This window comes from Molothrus aeneus, chromosome 15 (assembly GCF_037042795.1).
Source record: "Molothrus aeneus isolate 106 chromosome 15, BPBGC_Maene_1.0, whole genome shotgun sequence".
In the NCBI taxonomy this organism is placed as follows: domain Eukaryota; kingdom Metazoa; phylum Chordata; class Aves; order Passeriformes; family Icteridae; genus Molothrus; species Molothrus aeneus.
In genome coordinates this window covers 10,443,585-10,457,165 of record NC_089660.1, presented here as the reverse complement: position 1 = coordinate 10,457,165, position 13,581 = coordinate 10,443,585, and the positions used below count along the sequence as shown (strand labels likewise).

Here is a 13,581-nt window from a genome sequence, read left to right as displayed (position 1 = left end):
TCCATCACCCTCTGCATTCCCACCCCCCTGCAATTTTTGGGGCTGTGGTAAATGGTGCTACTGCTCAATGCTGGGTTTCAGCTGGCCACAGAGCAGGACACCATTCCAAGTGTCCAGAACAGGACCTGTGACCTTTACTAATACATTATTCAGATTTGTATGGTGAACAGAAGGAGAAATTATAAACAGACATATACTTAGCATATTTCCTTTTTTTTCCCCCCTTCTGTTAAATCATGGCCACAAATTTCTTCTCTAAGCAGCAAGTTTCAAATAACCCTGCTGGAATATCAGTGTCTGAACTGTGGTGAAAGCTACAGGAATCTAAGTGTGGCATAAAGCATGAGTTCAGTAGTGCCTGTACTTGTTTGCAAAAAGAGAAACAAAAATTCTGCAGCTGAATTTTATGTATTTCAGATGAAAAAGCTGACAGCAGGAACAGTGCTTGAGAGGCACAACAGGGCTGAGCTTGCCCTTATTTATGTCCATTGATGGCTCCTGATATTCTTTCTGAAGTTTTGATCATCAAGAATCATGAGAATGAGTTTTTTATGGCGGTGCTAAAGACAGATATTAGCAAAAGCTGAGTTTCAGCTCAAATCCTGATGCCACTGAAGCATCTCTGAAGCTTTCTGCTTTTTTCTAAAGGCTAGAACCCTTTTTAATTCTTTTTGGAAGTATTAAAACAAAATCAACCTTTGAGTTCAGCTTGGTTCAATTTTCTACTGCTGTTCTTTTTTTAAAGTTTCTATCTGGGCATCCTGGATTTGTCAAGGAGATTTTCTCCTGTGAAGAACATGAAATAAAACATCTCAGCTGTGGCTTTCCATAAATTGTATCACTGCACTGGGAATATGTACTGTACTCAGTAATTTTCTGATGGCTGCTCTGGCATTTTGATTACAAAATTAGCACTGCAGCTCTGTAGTGCTGTACAGTGTCAATAAAATCTGTCCTAAATGAACTAAGAACTGGCTGATGGGCAGATCTCTAAAAGCATTTCTCAGAGGGATCTATTCAAAAAGGGAACCAGATGAGATCTCTAATCCTGGGAAAAGGGTCAGTAAGTGACAAAATGACAGCAACATGATCCCTGCCTGGATGATGAAGGAAGTAACATGGGAGGGGAAGGGTAATAAAGGAAGTTTTACCCTCTGCAGCTACTCAAGTGGGACTGAGGCTGTGTTAGGTAATTTTTTTTTTAATATATATATATCATGGAATATTTTTGGCCTTAAAAGCTATGAATCTGGTCAACCAGTGGAAGAATAGATGAAGAACATGAAAATGGAGGAGCAATTCAAAGCATCCATGAGGTGCCTGTAAAGGCAGAGAGACCATTCACAGCAGCTCTCCTCAGATGAAAGCAGATTTTGAAAGAAAAATAAAACTCTAGCAATTACCCACTTGGAAATACAAGGAGAGAAAACAAGAAAGAAGAAGAAAACTGCAGCTAAAATGTTCTGGACTGTGTGTAATAAAACAAGATCTGGCTCAGGATCCTACCATATCATGTCTCTGACTTCATGTAAAGTCTTAGGCATTGTAACTGTAATTTTGCCCATTTTTAACAAAATGTCATTTTTGCTTCATGAAAATATTGCATTTGCTTTAAAAATTCCTCAGAAAGACAGAATATGACAAAAAGGTAAAAAAAACACAAAAAACCAAAACAACACAACGTTTGGGTCCAGTTTTCATTCAGAAATGGTCTCTGGTTTTGCAAGACCATAAGGAAGTCATAGGAACCCCTGCAATTCTTCATTCCCAGCTCACAGAAAATGAAAGTTATACTTTTTAGACCCCTAACTATATGACTTAAAGGTGCACAGACAATCATAGAATCATTTAGGTTGGAAAAGCCCCCTAAACTCATTAAATTCAACTGTTACCCCAGCACTGCCAAGGCCACCACTGAACCATGTCCCCAAATGCCACAGCCACACATTTGTTTAATGGCTGGTGGTGACTCAACACGTGTCTAGGACTGTCAGCCATTCTATGACTTGACCAATATTTGTATTTTCTCTTCACTGACATAATTCTGTGTTTGCAAGTAACCCAAAATACTGTTATTTGTGCACATGTGAAATTGCTTCAGTGAACACTGCCAGTGCAGATCAAATAATTTTTTGAGTAATGGTATTTGCCTGGCTTATGCGCCAGTGAGTCACTCATAAATACTTATAAATATTTAAATATTTTAGTCCTGCTAGAGTGCGTGTAGGCATTTGATATGGTTTGTACTACATCACCTGTGAAGCACTACTCCACATGGCAATTTCTTGCATTTAAAACCAAGATTAACAGATCAATGCAGCCTGAAAAACATATTAAGATCAACACTACATTGTCTTCTAGTGAGTTTTCTTTGCAATTTGTAGACAATAGATTTCCAATAACAACTTGTAATTAAATCACTTTCTCTTATTCAGTGGTTGCATATTAAGAGTGTTGACATTTTACAGAGGGTATCTTTGGAATGAACAAGGGGGAATGGCTTTACATGAAAGATCCTGGGTTTAGATTAGATATTAGGAAGAAATTCTTTCCTGTGAGGGTGGTGAGGCCCTGGCACATGATGTTCAGAGAAGCTGTGGATGTCCTATCCCTGGAAATGCTCAAGGTTGGATGGGGTTTGGAGCAACCTGTCCTAGTGGAAGAGGTCCCTGTGGCAGGGGGTTAGGACAGGACAGGTTAAGGTCTCTCCCTGTCCAAACCATTTTGTGGTTCCCTATTGGAAAAAATACTGGAATTTGGCAATTGGCACCTGAGTGTGTGGGTTCTGAGATGGGAACAGCCAAACCAGTGTCAGGCACCCTCCCTGGATTTCCATGAAAAAATCTGGCCTCTATCCTTGACATGAAACCACAATCACTCTAACCACATCTATGTTTACCAGTAATTCTGCTAACATTTTATTTGAGGAGGCTCTCTTAACTGAAGTCATAATGCCAAAATATATAAAGTGGGTATAGTACAAAGCTGAGCAGCAGCCCTGATTAAATGAATTAATGTCTGATCTGAACATGGAAACATTTCTCTTTTTAGCCCAAGGCAAAACCACGTCCTTCTCTCCACTGGCAAGCATGCATCCACACAGAACATAATTATTCTTGATCTGAGCACTTTTAACTTTTTCTCTGGAACCACATTTTAGCTTTTGAAACCTTTTTGCTTAGATTAAACTTGTCTTTCTTGCTAAAAATTAATTCCGATTTTTCTCTTTTTCTGAGAAGATACATTTTGTTCAAAATGCAGCAAAACAATTGAACCTACACAACAAACCTGATTCTGACAGCTGTTTTGTGGAACTGCAAACAATACAGGGCACTTTGCTGGAGCCCTGAGATATATTTTAGACTTTAAGTGCAAAAGGTTTTCACAATGAGAAGAGCTTTAAAAGAGAGACAGAAAAAGAAATCAACACCTTTTCTTTGCAAAATGTGCTTCTTTGATAGCAAGGGAGGAAAAAAAGGAAGAAAAAAAAAGAAAATCCAAGCAAGAAAATTTTCAACGTTCAAGAAGTAGCTGCCCACTAAAATGCAGTACAGATGAACTCACTGTGATATCCCCAGCTGAGGGATCCTACCAGACAAAAATTACATTTCCAGATGCAGCAGGATCATTCCCAGTGCTCAAGCCCAGCATCTTACACTGCATTTATGAGTGAGGCAAGGAGTTAGGTGCTTCTGAAAATGATCTAAAGTCAAAACATATCGAGCAGGGAGATCTCAGGAGCTGATCAAAGGCACTTCCATCCTCGAGCACACGCCCAGAGCTCAACCCTGCCCACTCACAAGTCTTTGGGCACTCTCCCCTGTGCTGAGCTGCTGTGTCTGCCTCCAACACACACCAGCTCCATCCTCAAAATGACTAAAAATCCAGCATGATGTCATAGCTCAGCCATGGGAATGCTGGTGACAAAGGGCTGTTGCATTGACTTGGGTGCTTGTTGGGTTTTTCTGTCATCCCTGTTCAACCACTTGGCACTTTCTGCAGGAATCAAGCTGAATTGTTTTCAATTTCTGCTTTTTCCCTTGACTTTTTTATCTTTTTAGTTTTGTTTCTACTATAAGACTGCAATATTAAAATAGTATTAATATACTAATAATGAAAATAATAACAGTAACAATAATAATGAAATATTACTACTAGTAGTACTAAATGCCCAATAAGTTGCCTTCATCCTCAGTAACACATCTGCACACCATTCCTCGAGGCAATCCAGAATGGGCTGCTTTGGCCAGCTAAAAGAAACCTCATTTCTTTGCTGAGAAGCTCCTCTAACACCACATCAAACCAGAAGCAGAGGCTGTTGCTCCCCTGCTTGCCCAGCCGTGTTTGAAGTTGGGCTATCACATCGCTCACACAAGCAATCAATGCTGGTAAGCTAATGAATTATTTCCAAGTTTGTACCAATATCTGCAGCAACATGAAAGAAAAATCACATACCAGGGAGATGACAGCGGGAGAGGCAGAGCATGGGGCACAAACTGTCAATATTTCAGAGCTATGATTTGATTCTGTAGATAACTGTTGCTCCAACATTGCTTAAGAAAACACTGCAAGCAAAACATTTTATCTCACAATATACTTGTCCAATGTAATTATCTGGGCTTGACCAATCCAGCTGGAAGGAAACAGCAACAAATACCTGACTGTAGGTGCTGTGCCATCAAGAACAGCTTCCTGAATTTGTGGATAAACACTTCACCTAAACATGGATTTTACAGGTGCAATTGCTGCTGGAACAGCTGGCTTGCCACACGTGTGTGGAGTGCATATACAGACACACACACACAGCAAATAGAGGCATTTCTTTTCTCAAACAGTATTTATTCACCATTATCACCTTATTTATTATGAGACCATACAGTTGGATATGCTGGTATACCTACCAAGAACAGATACCCTGCTGAAAGCTTCTTCCTCACACAACACCTTCCTCTTCCACTTGACCCTGCAAGTCCCTTTTTATGTTTCATTCCCTGTTTCTCGAGGTAGAGCTTTGCTTTTACCCAGTCAGTATCAATCTCCACAATTTTGGGACAATTAAAAGCTCTGCCCTAAAGTAGTTTCTAGTGAATCAGAAACATGCACTCAAAAATAAATTAAAAAAAAAAATCTGTCTTCTAGTCCACACTTCTAACGAGCCTCTGTAGGATGGTGGAGGAATCAGGAATGGATTGCTCCCTTCTCCACACCATGCAGCCGTGGGGAGTACAACTCCTGGAGATTTTAGGATCACTCCAGTAAATCTGGAGCCAGTCCAACACTGCTCCTCTGCATTGGCAGTGATTTACCTGACACCTATGGCCAGCCCAGGCTCTCAAATTCATTTTTTCACCCAGTTCATTCAAATTCCATCTGGTCTTCCAGCCCCTGGTGGTGGTGCTGGGAGAGCCCCAGGGCCTGGGGCTGGCACCATCCACCCTCCCTGGTATTTCCCTGACCTCCTGCTGAAAGTGTGCACATCTCATTTTCATACTTGTTCCTTGTGCTTTTTTTGGTTAATATTAAGGACATATTAAAAAAGGAAGATTTGACCTGAAACAGAATCAGGGAGTAAAGAAAAACATTGTCTTATACTCCTTAACTGGAGTTAAGAGAAGAGCACATTAATCCTGCAGCTGCTGCTGCATTCATTCCTGCATGAAAAATGTCCCTACTTGTGTTTTTTACACAGCAATATATCCATGGATGACATGCCTCTCATCTTACAGAAACAGCAATTTTCTGTCTACATGTAACTTATATGCAACAGACCATGGCAAATAACAACTGGACTGAAAAATAACAAATCAGTATTTTTCTTTCAAACTTCATTTGTAGGTTGTTTTGGTCCAGCTGTGACATCAGGAAAGTACTTTAATGGGCCATGATCTAGAATTTAAGGGGATTTTATTGTTGGTTTAATAACTCCTTATTAGCTAAACAGTGCTGACAGGATAAAGGCATTTTGATGGAATGCATCTTTTCCCTCTCCCTCAATTATCTGTATTACAAATTGACCTGTCCATATTGATGATGATGATACAGATCTAGAAGATTAAACAGACTTTTTTTCTTAAGTTGGGCTTTCACATCTGCCAACCTGCCACTTGCCCATTAGAGAAGACAACAGGAATGCCAGAAGTGTCATGCCTAATTTTAATGACCTCCAGTCAGATACAGTGCCAGAAGTTTCATCCAAAAACCACCCATCTGAGCATTCCTAGAAGTATGACTCAGCTGGGTGATGTGCTTGCCAACTCACCAGGCCATCTCTGTGCTGATTAATTAGATCATGCACTGCTTTAGCTCTTATAACATCTAAGCCATTCATTCATTAGTCATGTATCGAATCTATGTGACAACTTAAAGAAAAGACAACAGACAAATAATCTTTCTAGTACTCTATTTTTGGCACATGAAAAATCTCAAGATCATCATATCAATTTTTTTTTTTTAATTATGGTCCTGAGACTCCTTATCTAATAAAAATTTATTAATGAGGAATTAGAAGACACCTACAAGTGGTTCTTACCAGATCTGCCAGGAGAGTGTTTCATCTGTCTCATGCACTACTTGTGTATGATTAAGACAATTTGAAAATTGACACTTTAATCCTGTGTTAACAGATATTTCTAGTCATCCTCATAGATGCAAGAAAATGCTTAACAGCTTAATTTTTGGGATTAAGGAACAAAAGAACTTTCAGAAAACCAGAAGAACGATGGTAGGTTTAGAAGGAAGGCCACTATTTCTGTCCATAATCCAAAACTGTGCATTAAAATGTGTAAGAAAACTATTAGCATGGTTAGAAGTTATGATTAAAAATAGCATCTATTAGATGTAGTGCTTGTACTGACAAAACCACATTTCAGAAAATGTAAGACTGGATTTCTCTCATTCATGCACTTTTCATTTATTTACAGATGATTAACATGATGAGGAAGAAAAATAACCTTTGGGTCCCTGAGGGTCTTAGAGTGAGAGGATGGATCAAGGGATAGCAAGAGACACACATGGAGTGAGAGAAAGAGGCCATTTTGTGGCTCTGTGAGTTACAGCAAGGCCACAAGACTCTCTAAAATGAAATACAACTTGTAATGCAGCACAAGAATGTCAGATGGGAAAGCTTTTCACATTATCAAGGTCATTTTCAAACCTTTCCAACACTGCGACACTCCACCAGAGCACAGAGCACCAAAACAGATGTGACAGTTTTTGAGAGGATAAATTAGATTGAGACTTTCTGATGTCACTGAATTCTGGTAATTATGTTACTCAGCTTGCTGTGCAGCCGTGCCCATACCTTGCTGCCAGCCTGTGGCAGCCACAATTCATGGCTTGGGTGAACTTCAAGCAACAAAAAGATCTCTCTAATAGGCAAAAAGTAGGGGAAATGCGCAGGATGCACATTTGATGTTCCTTTAAACTAGTGCTGCAAGCCAAATTCTGACTCATAACAAAGCAGAAATCTGATAAACAAAATTTTCATAAACCAAAGTGTGCCCTTAAGTGTTTAAAGTATTTTTCCTACATCATTTAATAAAGCAAAGGGAAAAAATATACTTCAACCAGGCATAAAATTTGCTTCCAGGTTCCCCAAAATTTCAAAAGTTGCAAGCAAATTAACTTTGATTTTAAATTAAAAGCTGGTGAGCCATTACCTGCTCTTGATAAAAGTCAGGATTCTGGGAAAACGGAAAATAGAGAAGTCATCTAGTTTTCAGCTTCACTTGGTGAGCAATTCTGTTCAGATACCAAATTCCTCTGACAAACAGTCATTGTTACACCTTGTGTTTTGTTAAGATCAATTGTGCAGTTTATCAATATTATTGCTATTAATTGATTAATATTTTGTACTTGTCTTATTTTCCTTGCCTACTTAAAACTCTCTGAACCAAAACCCATAAACCTAAATTCCAAGAATTATTTCTAAGTTGATGTGACTTTGAGAACCCATTGATCTAAATATGTTCCCAAATAACTGCATGTCAAGCCTTTATAGCTGGTTTAATGCACTTTATGCCTTCTTAATGTATGAGATTTTATGTTTTACTGTGTATCTGCTGTGTTGAATTAAATGCATGTGTGGTTCAAACAGGTCCATGGTGACAACTGGGGCTAATCTTAAAGCACTTTAAACACCTTCCAATATTTAAAGGCTGCCTACAGGAGAGGTGAAGAGGGACTTTTAACAAGAGCATGGTATGATAGGACAAGGGGGAATGGCTTCAAACTGACAGAGTGCAGGGCTAGACTGGATATTTTATGAAAAAATCCCTCCCTGTGAGGGTGGTGAGGCCCTGGCACAGGCTGCCCAGAGCACCTGTGGCTGCCCCATCCCTGGAAGGGCTCAAAGCCAGGTTGGATGGGGCTTGGAGTGACCTGGACTAGTGCCAGGTGTCCTTGCCCATGGCAGGGGGTGGAACTTGATAATCTTTAAGGCCCCTTCCAACCCAAACCATTCTGTTATTATTATCTAAATTGTTTTTTTTTTAAATGAAAAGCTGTAAATCAAGAAAACAGACATCATCCTCTTTAGAAAAGAATCCTGCTTAAGAGGTAACCAGATTGTTATTGGCCCTTTCCCTGCACTCAAGCAGAATCAATGGTTGAATCCTGCTTCAGTTTTAGCCACAATGTCGTAACCACACCCAAGTTCTCTGTAGCTCACTGTCCTGATTAATGAATAACCTTGCCCATTTGCATTTTTTCTTTAGTATCCCAAAGGAATGGGCAACAACACAACTTTCTATCACCTAGATGAAGGGAACAGTGTGGGCCTTTTCCAGTGAAGGACTTCAACGAATGCTTACCTTGAAGCAAGAATTATTTATAAAGATCAATGGGATAACAGAAATATTGATTATATCCCACTGTTTAAGCAGCTCTGTGATTCCCAGATTCTTGCACAGGATGCTGAGATTTGTATCATGATTGCAAACTCTAATACACTCATTAACATGGGAAAAAAAAACCGTAGAAAACATAATTCCCAGGCAAAATATTCAGTAAACACCTTCGCCAGAGCAAACTAACTCATATTACCACAGGACCTTTAGACAGGTTTCCATCTTGTTTCTTTAGGGTTAATCAAACCACATACTCAGGTCTACAGACCTTGGCCAGGCCACCATCTCTCCCTTGCCATCAACAAGAAGCACAACAAGACACAGAAGAAAACAATAAACTTGACACACCTGTACCAACCTCCTGCTCCACACTGTGGAGCACAGACACCTTGGAAACAAGCCTTCCAAAGAGTTTTCATGGCATTAAAGACAAAAAAGGCATCATCTTGGCTGACCACATCTAGGAAGACAACAGTGCCCTCACAGATATTGGCATGCTCCAAAAGCCAGGACAGAGCAAAGCAGGGACTCACGGAAGGCTGTGTAGAGCTCCTGCAGGGTCAGGTGGCCATCGTTGTTGTAATCATCAAACTGGAGAAGGTCTTCAAGTGTACAACCCAGAAAATCACCCTCCAGGTCCTCCTTCTTCATCAACTGCAGCAAAGAGAACAGGTGACCTTACATGTAATGCAATGCTACACACTGCTGGCCTGGCTCACCTGGCAGATTTTCCATGAAATGACCTTTGGGGACATAGATAGATACATAGATATATAGATAGATAGATAGACAGACAGACAGACACACAGATAAATTATCATATCTACCATTATATATTTGCTTTCTATCAAGATATTTGTATTCCTGCAGCACTTCATGGACCATGGACTGAAGAGCCCCTTCCTTTACCAGCAGCACAGACATGCATTTTTGTTTTGAAAACGGACTGAAAAATAAATATTCAACAGGGAAAAAGGAAAGTCTGTTTCTCTTTTCTCCTCTGTAAGTAAGGACAAAATTGTGTGCCCTGATTTTAGGACTAGAACAGGCAATAGTGGATGGTGTACTCAATACTGATGTGCTTTTCCAACCCCTGAGAGTTTGCTTCTTTTTTCAGCATTTCATTTGGGTTCTCTGAATTTACTGTAGAACATGAAGAAAACTGCTGAACAGTTGCATCTTCCAGACAGGAAAGCTTTTTCCTGTAGGCCAGGGATTCTTTTATTTACTATTCTAGTCTTGACCCATTATGTTGAAGCAATTTAGAGTAATAATGCTAAAAAAATGACCCTTCACCTAGCAAGTAAAAAGTATTCAATAAAAGTGAGATCAACCATAACTTCCAAGATCAATTCTCTAAAGATGGAAACTTCCCTTTGTCTACCCTTTGTATAGAAAATTGATTAACTTTTCATAAGACTGACAAGTTTTTACCAGTCCTTTTGATTCAATGTCAGGGAAAAAAAACAGTGGAAAACGCTTCAGCTGTGACACACTTAGTAGATTTATGAACCTGACTTTAAAATACATTAAAGATTTAAATGGAAATAATAGTCCAGTTACCACCATTGTTAATAGCCTTTATCCATGGTTGCAAAACTACATGGCAATTTCACTGTTGGGTCCAGAGGGAAAATATTGGATAGGGTCTACCAGCAGACAGGAGGCAAACCAGCTCTAAATAGAAGGGGATGGGCCAACTGTTGCCATTGTTTTGTTCAAAGTAATTGTGTTGTGAAGAACACACAGATGGGTGCTGAATCCATGAAGGATCATCCCCCCTGGAGGACTCTCCTTTGGGGTGAATCCCTCTGCAGTGAGCCTCCTAAAGATCCATTTCCAGGTCTTAAAAATCACTTTTTACTGCAGCAGTGCAAGTTACCAGCCTTGAGTTTTTGCTTGCAGACAAAATTATAGTGCTCAAGAGACTATTTTTCTTTTAAATAAAACAAAGCAAAGGCACAGCACCAGCTCATCCAGTAGTCAGAGGGAACAAGATCTCACTGCATCACGTTCAGCTCAGCTTCCTCTGCCCATGGGCAATGAAATTCCCATCTTTGGGGGAAATTTAAAGTTGCAGAGAGCTTCAAAATAGAGAGCTAATGCAAATCAATTACAAATCTACCTAAGAAAGAGGTAAGAATAGTTCTGTTAAGACTATAACCTGGGTAATTAACAATTGCTCATTACCTAAAAAAATGTCCCTTGAAACCTGGGTGGATAAACTGCTCTTGTAAGAGCACATAAAAATCATCTTGTTAAAGAGAAAAATAAAGAATTGGCATGTTACAAATAAACTGTGAATCCTGCTCCTGTGAGAGCCCAGAGCTGCCCAGAGATGTGTCCTCAGCCATGCTGCCACCAAGGGGCCCAAGAGCAGAGACACTCAGCTCAGGACTAAAAGCACTCATGGTTTATCTAAATTGTGCATTAAAAGGTATTATTTTGTCTTTTGAGAGGTGATCCCACTGTCAGCTCAGCCATGCTGGTGGCCAGATTGTGTGGAGAATGCCTGGGTGAGAGGGCTCCTGGCTGAGGCTGAACTTATTCTGGTCTATCAAACTGCAGTGGGCTCCAGATATTCAGGCATATTTTCTGATTTTGATAACAGTGAGAAGAATTAAAATAAGAGTAGCCAATGTCTGTGTTTTCACTTGTGAGAGAGACCTGGGCTCCAGGCACATCTGCAAACAAAGCCCAGAGGAACTTTGAGGCAGAGCTTACAGCACTGCCTGAGCTCCTTTGCAATAACAATTGCTTGCAGGCTGCCAAACCTTTACTTCCATGAGAGTTTTAAAATCCTAATAAAATAAATTTCATGTAAAAAGGGCAAAAAAAATGGACAATAGAACAGACACTTAGATGCCACTATGTAAAATCTGGCTTTGAATTAAGATAAAAGTGTTTTCTTATAGCTACCATGTCTTTATAAAAAAATCATTGCCTTCAGAGGAAATATTGCATATATTCATAGCTGTGAGATCTAAGGGAATTTACACTGACAATTTGCATTGTGTGGAAAGGATCAAGCATCCTGTCAACAGCCTGAGGACTAAAATGCAGCACAAACTGTCCTGGAGAGGAGTGAGCTCAGGGAGGAGCAGGCTCATGCCTGTAACACACTCTGTGTTCCCTGGGAAGTCAGAGTGCAGATCACACTCAAGGGTGAAATTACTCTGAACAACCTGGTCTAGGGGCAGGAGTCCCTGCCCATGCCAGGGGGTGGAATGAGGTCAGCTTTCAGGTCCCTTCCCACTCAAACCATTCCATCATTCTATGAAGGAACAGCTTTGGAAACTGGAATAGGTCCTAGATAGGACTGGCTTCCAAAGGGCTCTTAGAAGGCACTTGCTTCTAATTCTTCTCATGGATGACATAATGGAATGGAAAGATATTTTACAGGACTGTTTTCCTAGGTCTGCACGTGCAAAGAGCAAGTTGAGGACACAGAGTACCCAGGCTGGGTGCCCAGGATGGCTGTTTGATTCACTTTACCAAGGAGATGAATTCCAACAGCACAGCATGCCTGAAATTACAAATAATAGCTTTTTCGAGCTCTTACCTTTTCTATTAATTTCTGCTAACCCAATCATTTCAGCATCTGCCCAGGGATTTTAGGACAATATACCTGCTGACAAACATCCCAACTTTGCTGTCACATTACTCTATGCTAATGCACAGTCCAGAAGGCAGGGAGAAGAATTGAGAGATTGCTGCCTAACTTACATGCACCTAAAAAATCTAAATTGATTCTCCCCAAGCCAGCCAACTAGAAATACTTCAGAAGATGTCAGTTAGCAGAGCAAGGATTATTATCTATTTTGAGGAGTATGGATGGGGCTGGAAAGCTGCCATGTTTTTGTTTGGAGATGAGCTTCAAATGTTTGAGACAATGCTGACTCCTGGGAGATGAAGAGAGAGACTCATTGACTGTGTTAGACTTTCCTCCTGTACTTGCTGCTGACTGGACAGTTACAAATGACCATTCCCACCCGAGTGCTGCCACGTTACATTCAATTCACAGTTCGAATGAAAATCCACTCCATAATTCCATTCTCACTGAACAATAAACCTACCTGAGCCAGTTCAGAGCTGCTGAGGTGCCCATCGCTGTTGAGATCCAAGTGCTTAAAGAGCTCTCCAATGAGGAAGCGTTTCTGGGCTGGCCTGTCCTTGGCCAGGCTGCCAGGGGGGCTCTGGCGCCGAGCCTGCAGGTCCAGCAGGATGCTCTTCAGCCGGCTGTAGTCTGCCATCGTGCACCTGTCCCCTGAGAAATAAGACAGCATCACTGCACCATGCGCATTTATCCTTATCTCTTCAAAGGACTGAGGGCCTAAAAGGAAAAATTAGGCGCATTATGTCTGCATATTCAGCTCTGCACTTGAGGAGCTCCTGTGGTTGTTGCCTTTTGTAATAGCTGGCAGATTTTCTAAATCCTGCTGTCAGGGATACTCTTCAGGATGTTACCATCCAGATTTTATAGGGCTTCAGTCATAGACTGCCACACTCAGTTTTGTGACTCCAACAAATATTAAGTTGGCTCTATGCTTTTCTATGTGAATAAATTTATCCCACAAAGTAAAAAATAAACCTGGGGAAGCTGATGTTTAGAAAGTTCCACTAATGTAACTGGTACCTCAGACTGTCACCGTGTGTCAAACATGGGGCTGATCTCAGGGAATCCCCAGAGGCAGCCTGGGGTGGTAGAAAGCCAGAGGAAGGACAGTGAGGAGTG

At 40.6% G+C, this 13,581-nt stretch overlaps 1 protein-coding gene across 4 annotated transcripts in view; it reads right to left on the bottom strand.

Annotated features, from left to right (window-relative positions):
* FSTL4 (follistatin like 4) overlaps positions 1 to 13,581 on the bottom strand; it is a 208,606-nt gene that overhangs the window by 86,352 nt on the left and 108,673 nt on the right. For all 4 annotated transcript variants that reach the window (XM_066560094.1, XM_066560097.1, XM_066560095.1 and 1 more), the window contains exons 5-6: positions 12,923 to 13,113; positions 9,380 to 9,500 (exon numbers count right to left, since the gene is read on the bottom strand). In XM_066560094.1, coding sequence (XP_066416191.1) covers positions 9,380 to 9,500; positions 12,923 to 13,113 — 312 coding nt within the window. The remainder of the gene's footprint in view (positions 1 to 9,379; positions 9,501 to 12,922; positions 13,114 to 13,581) is intronic.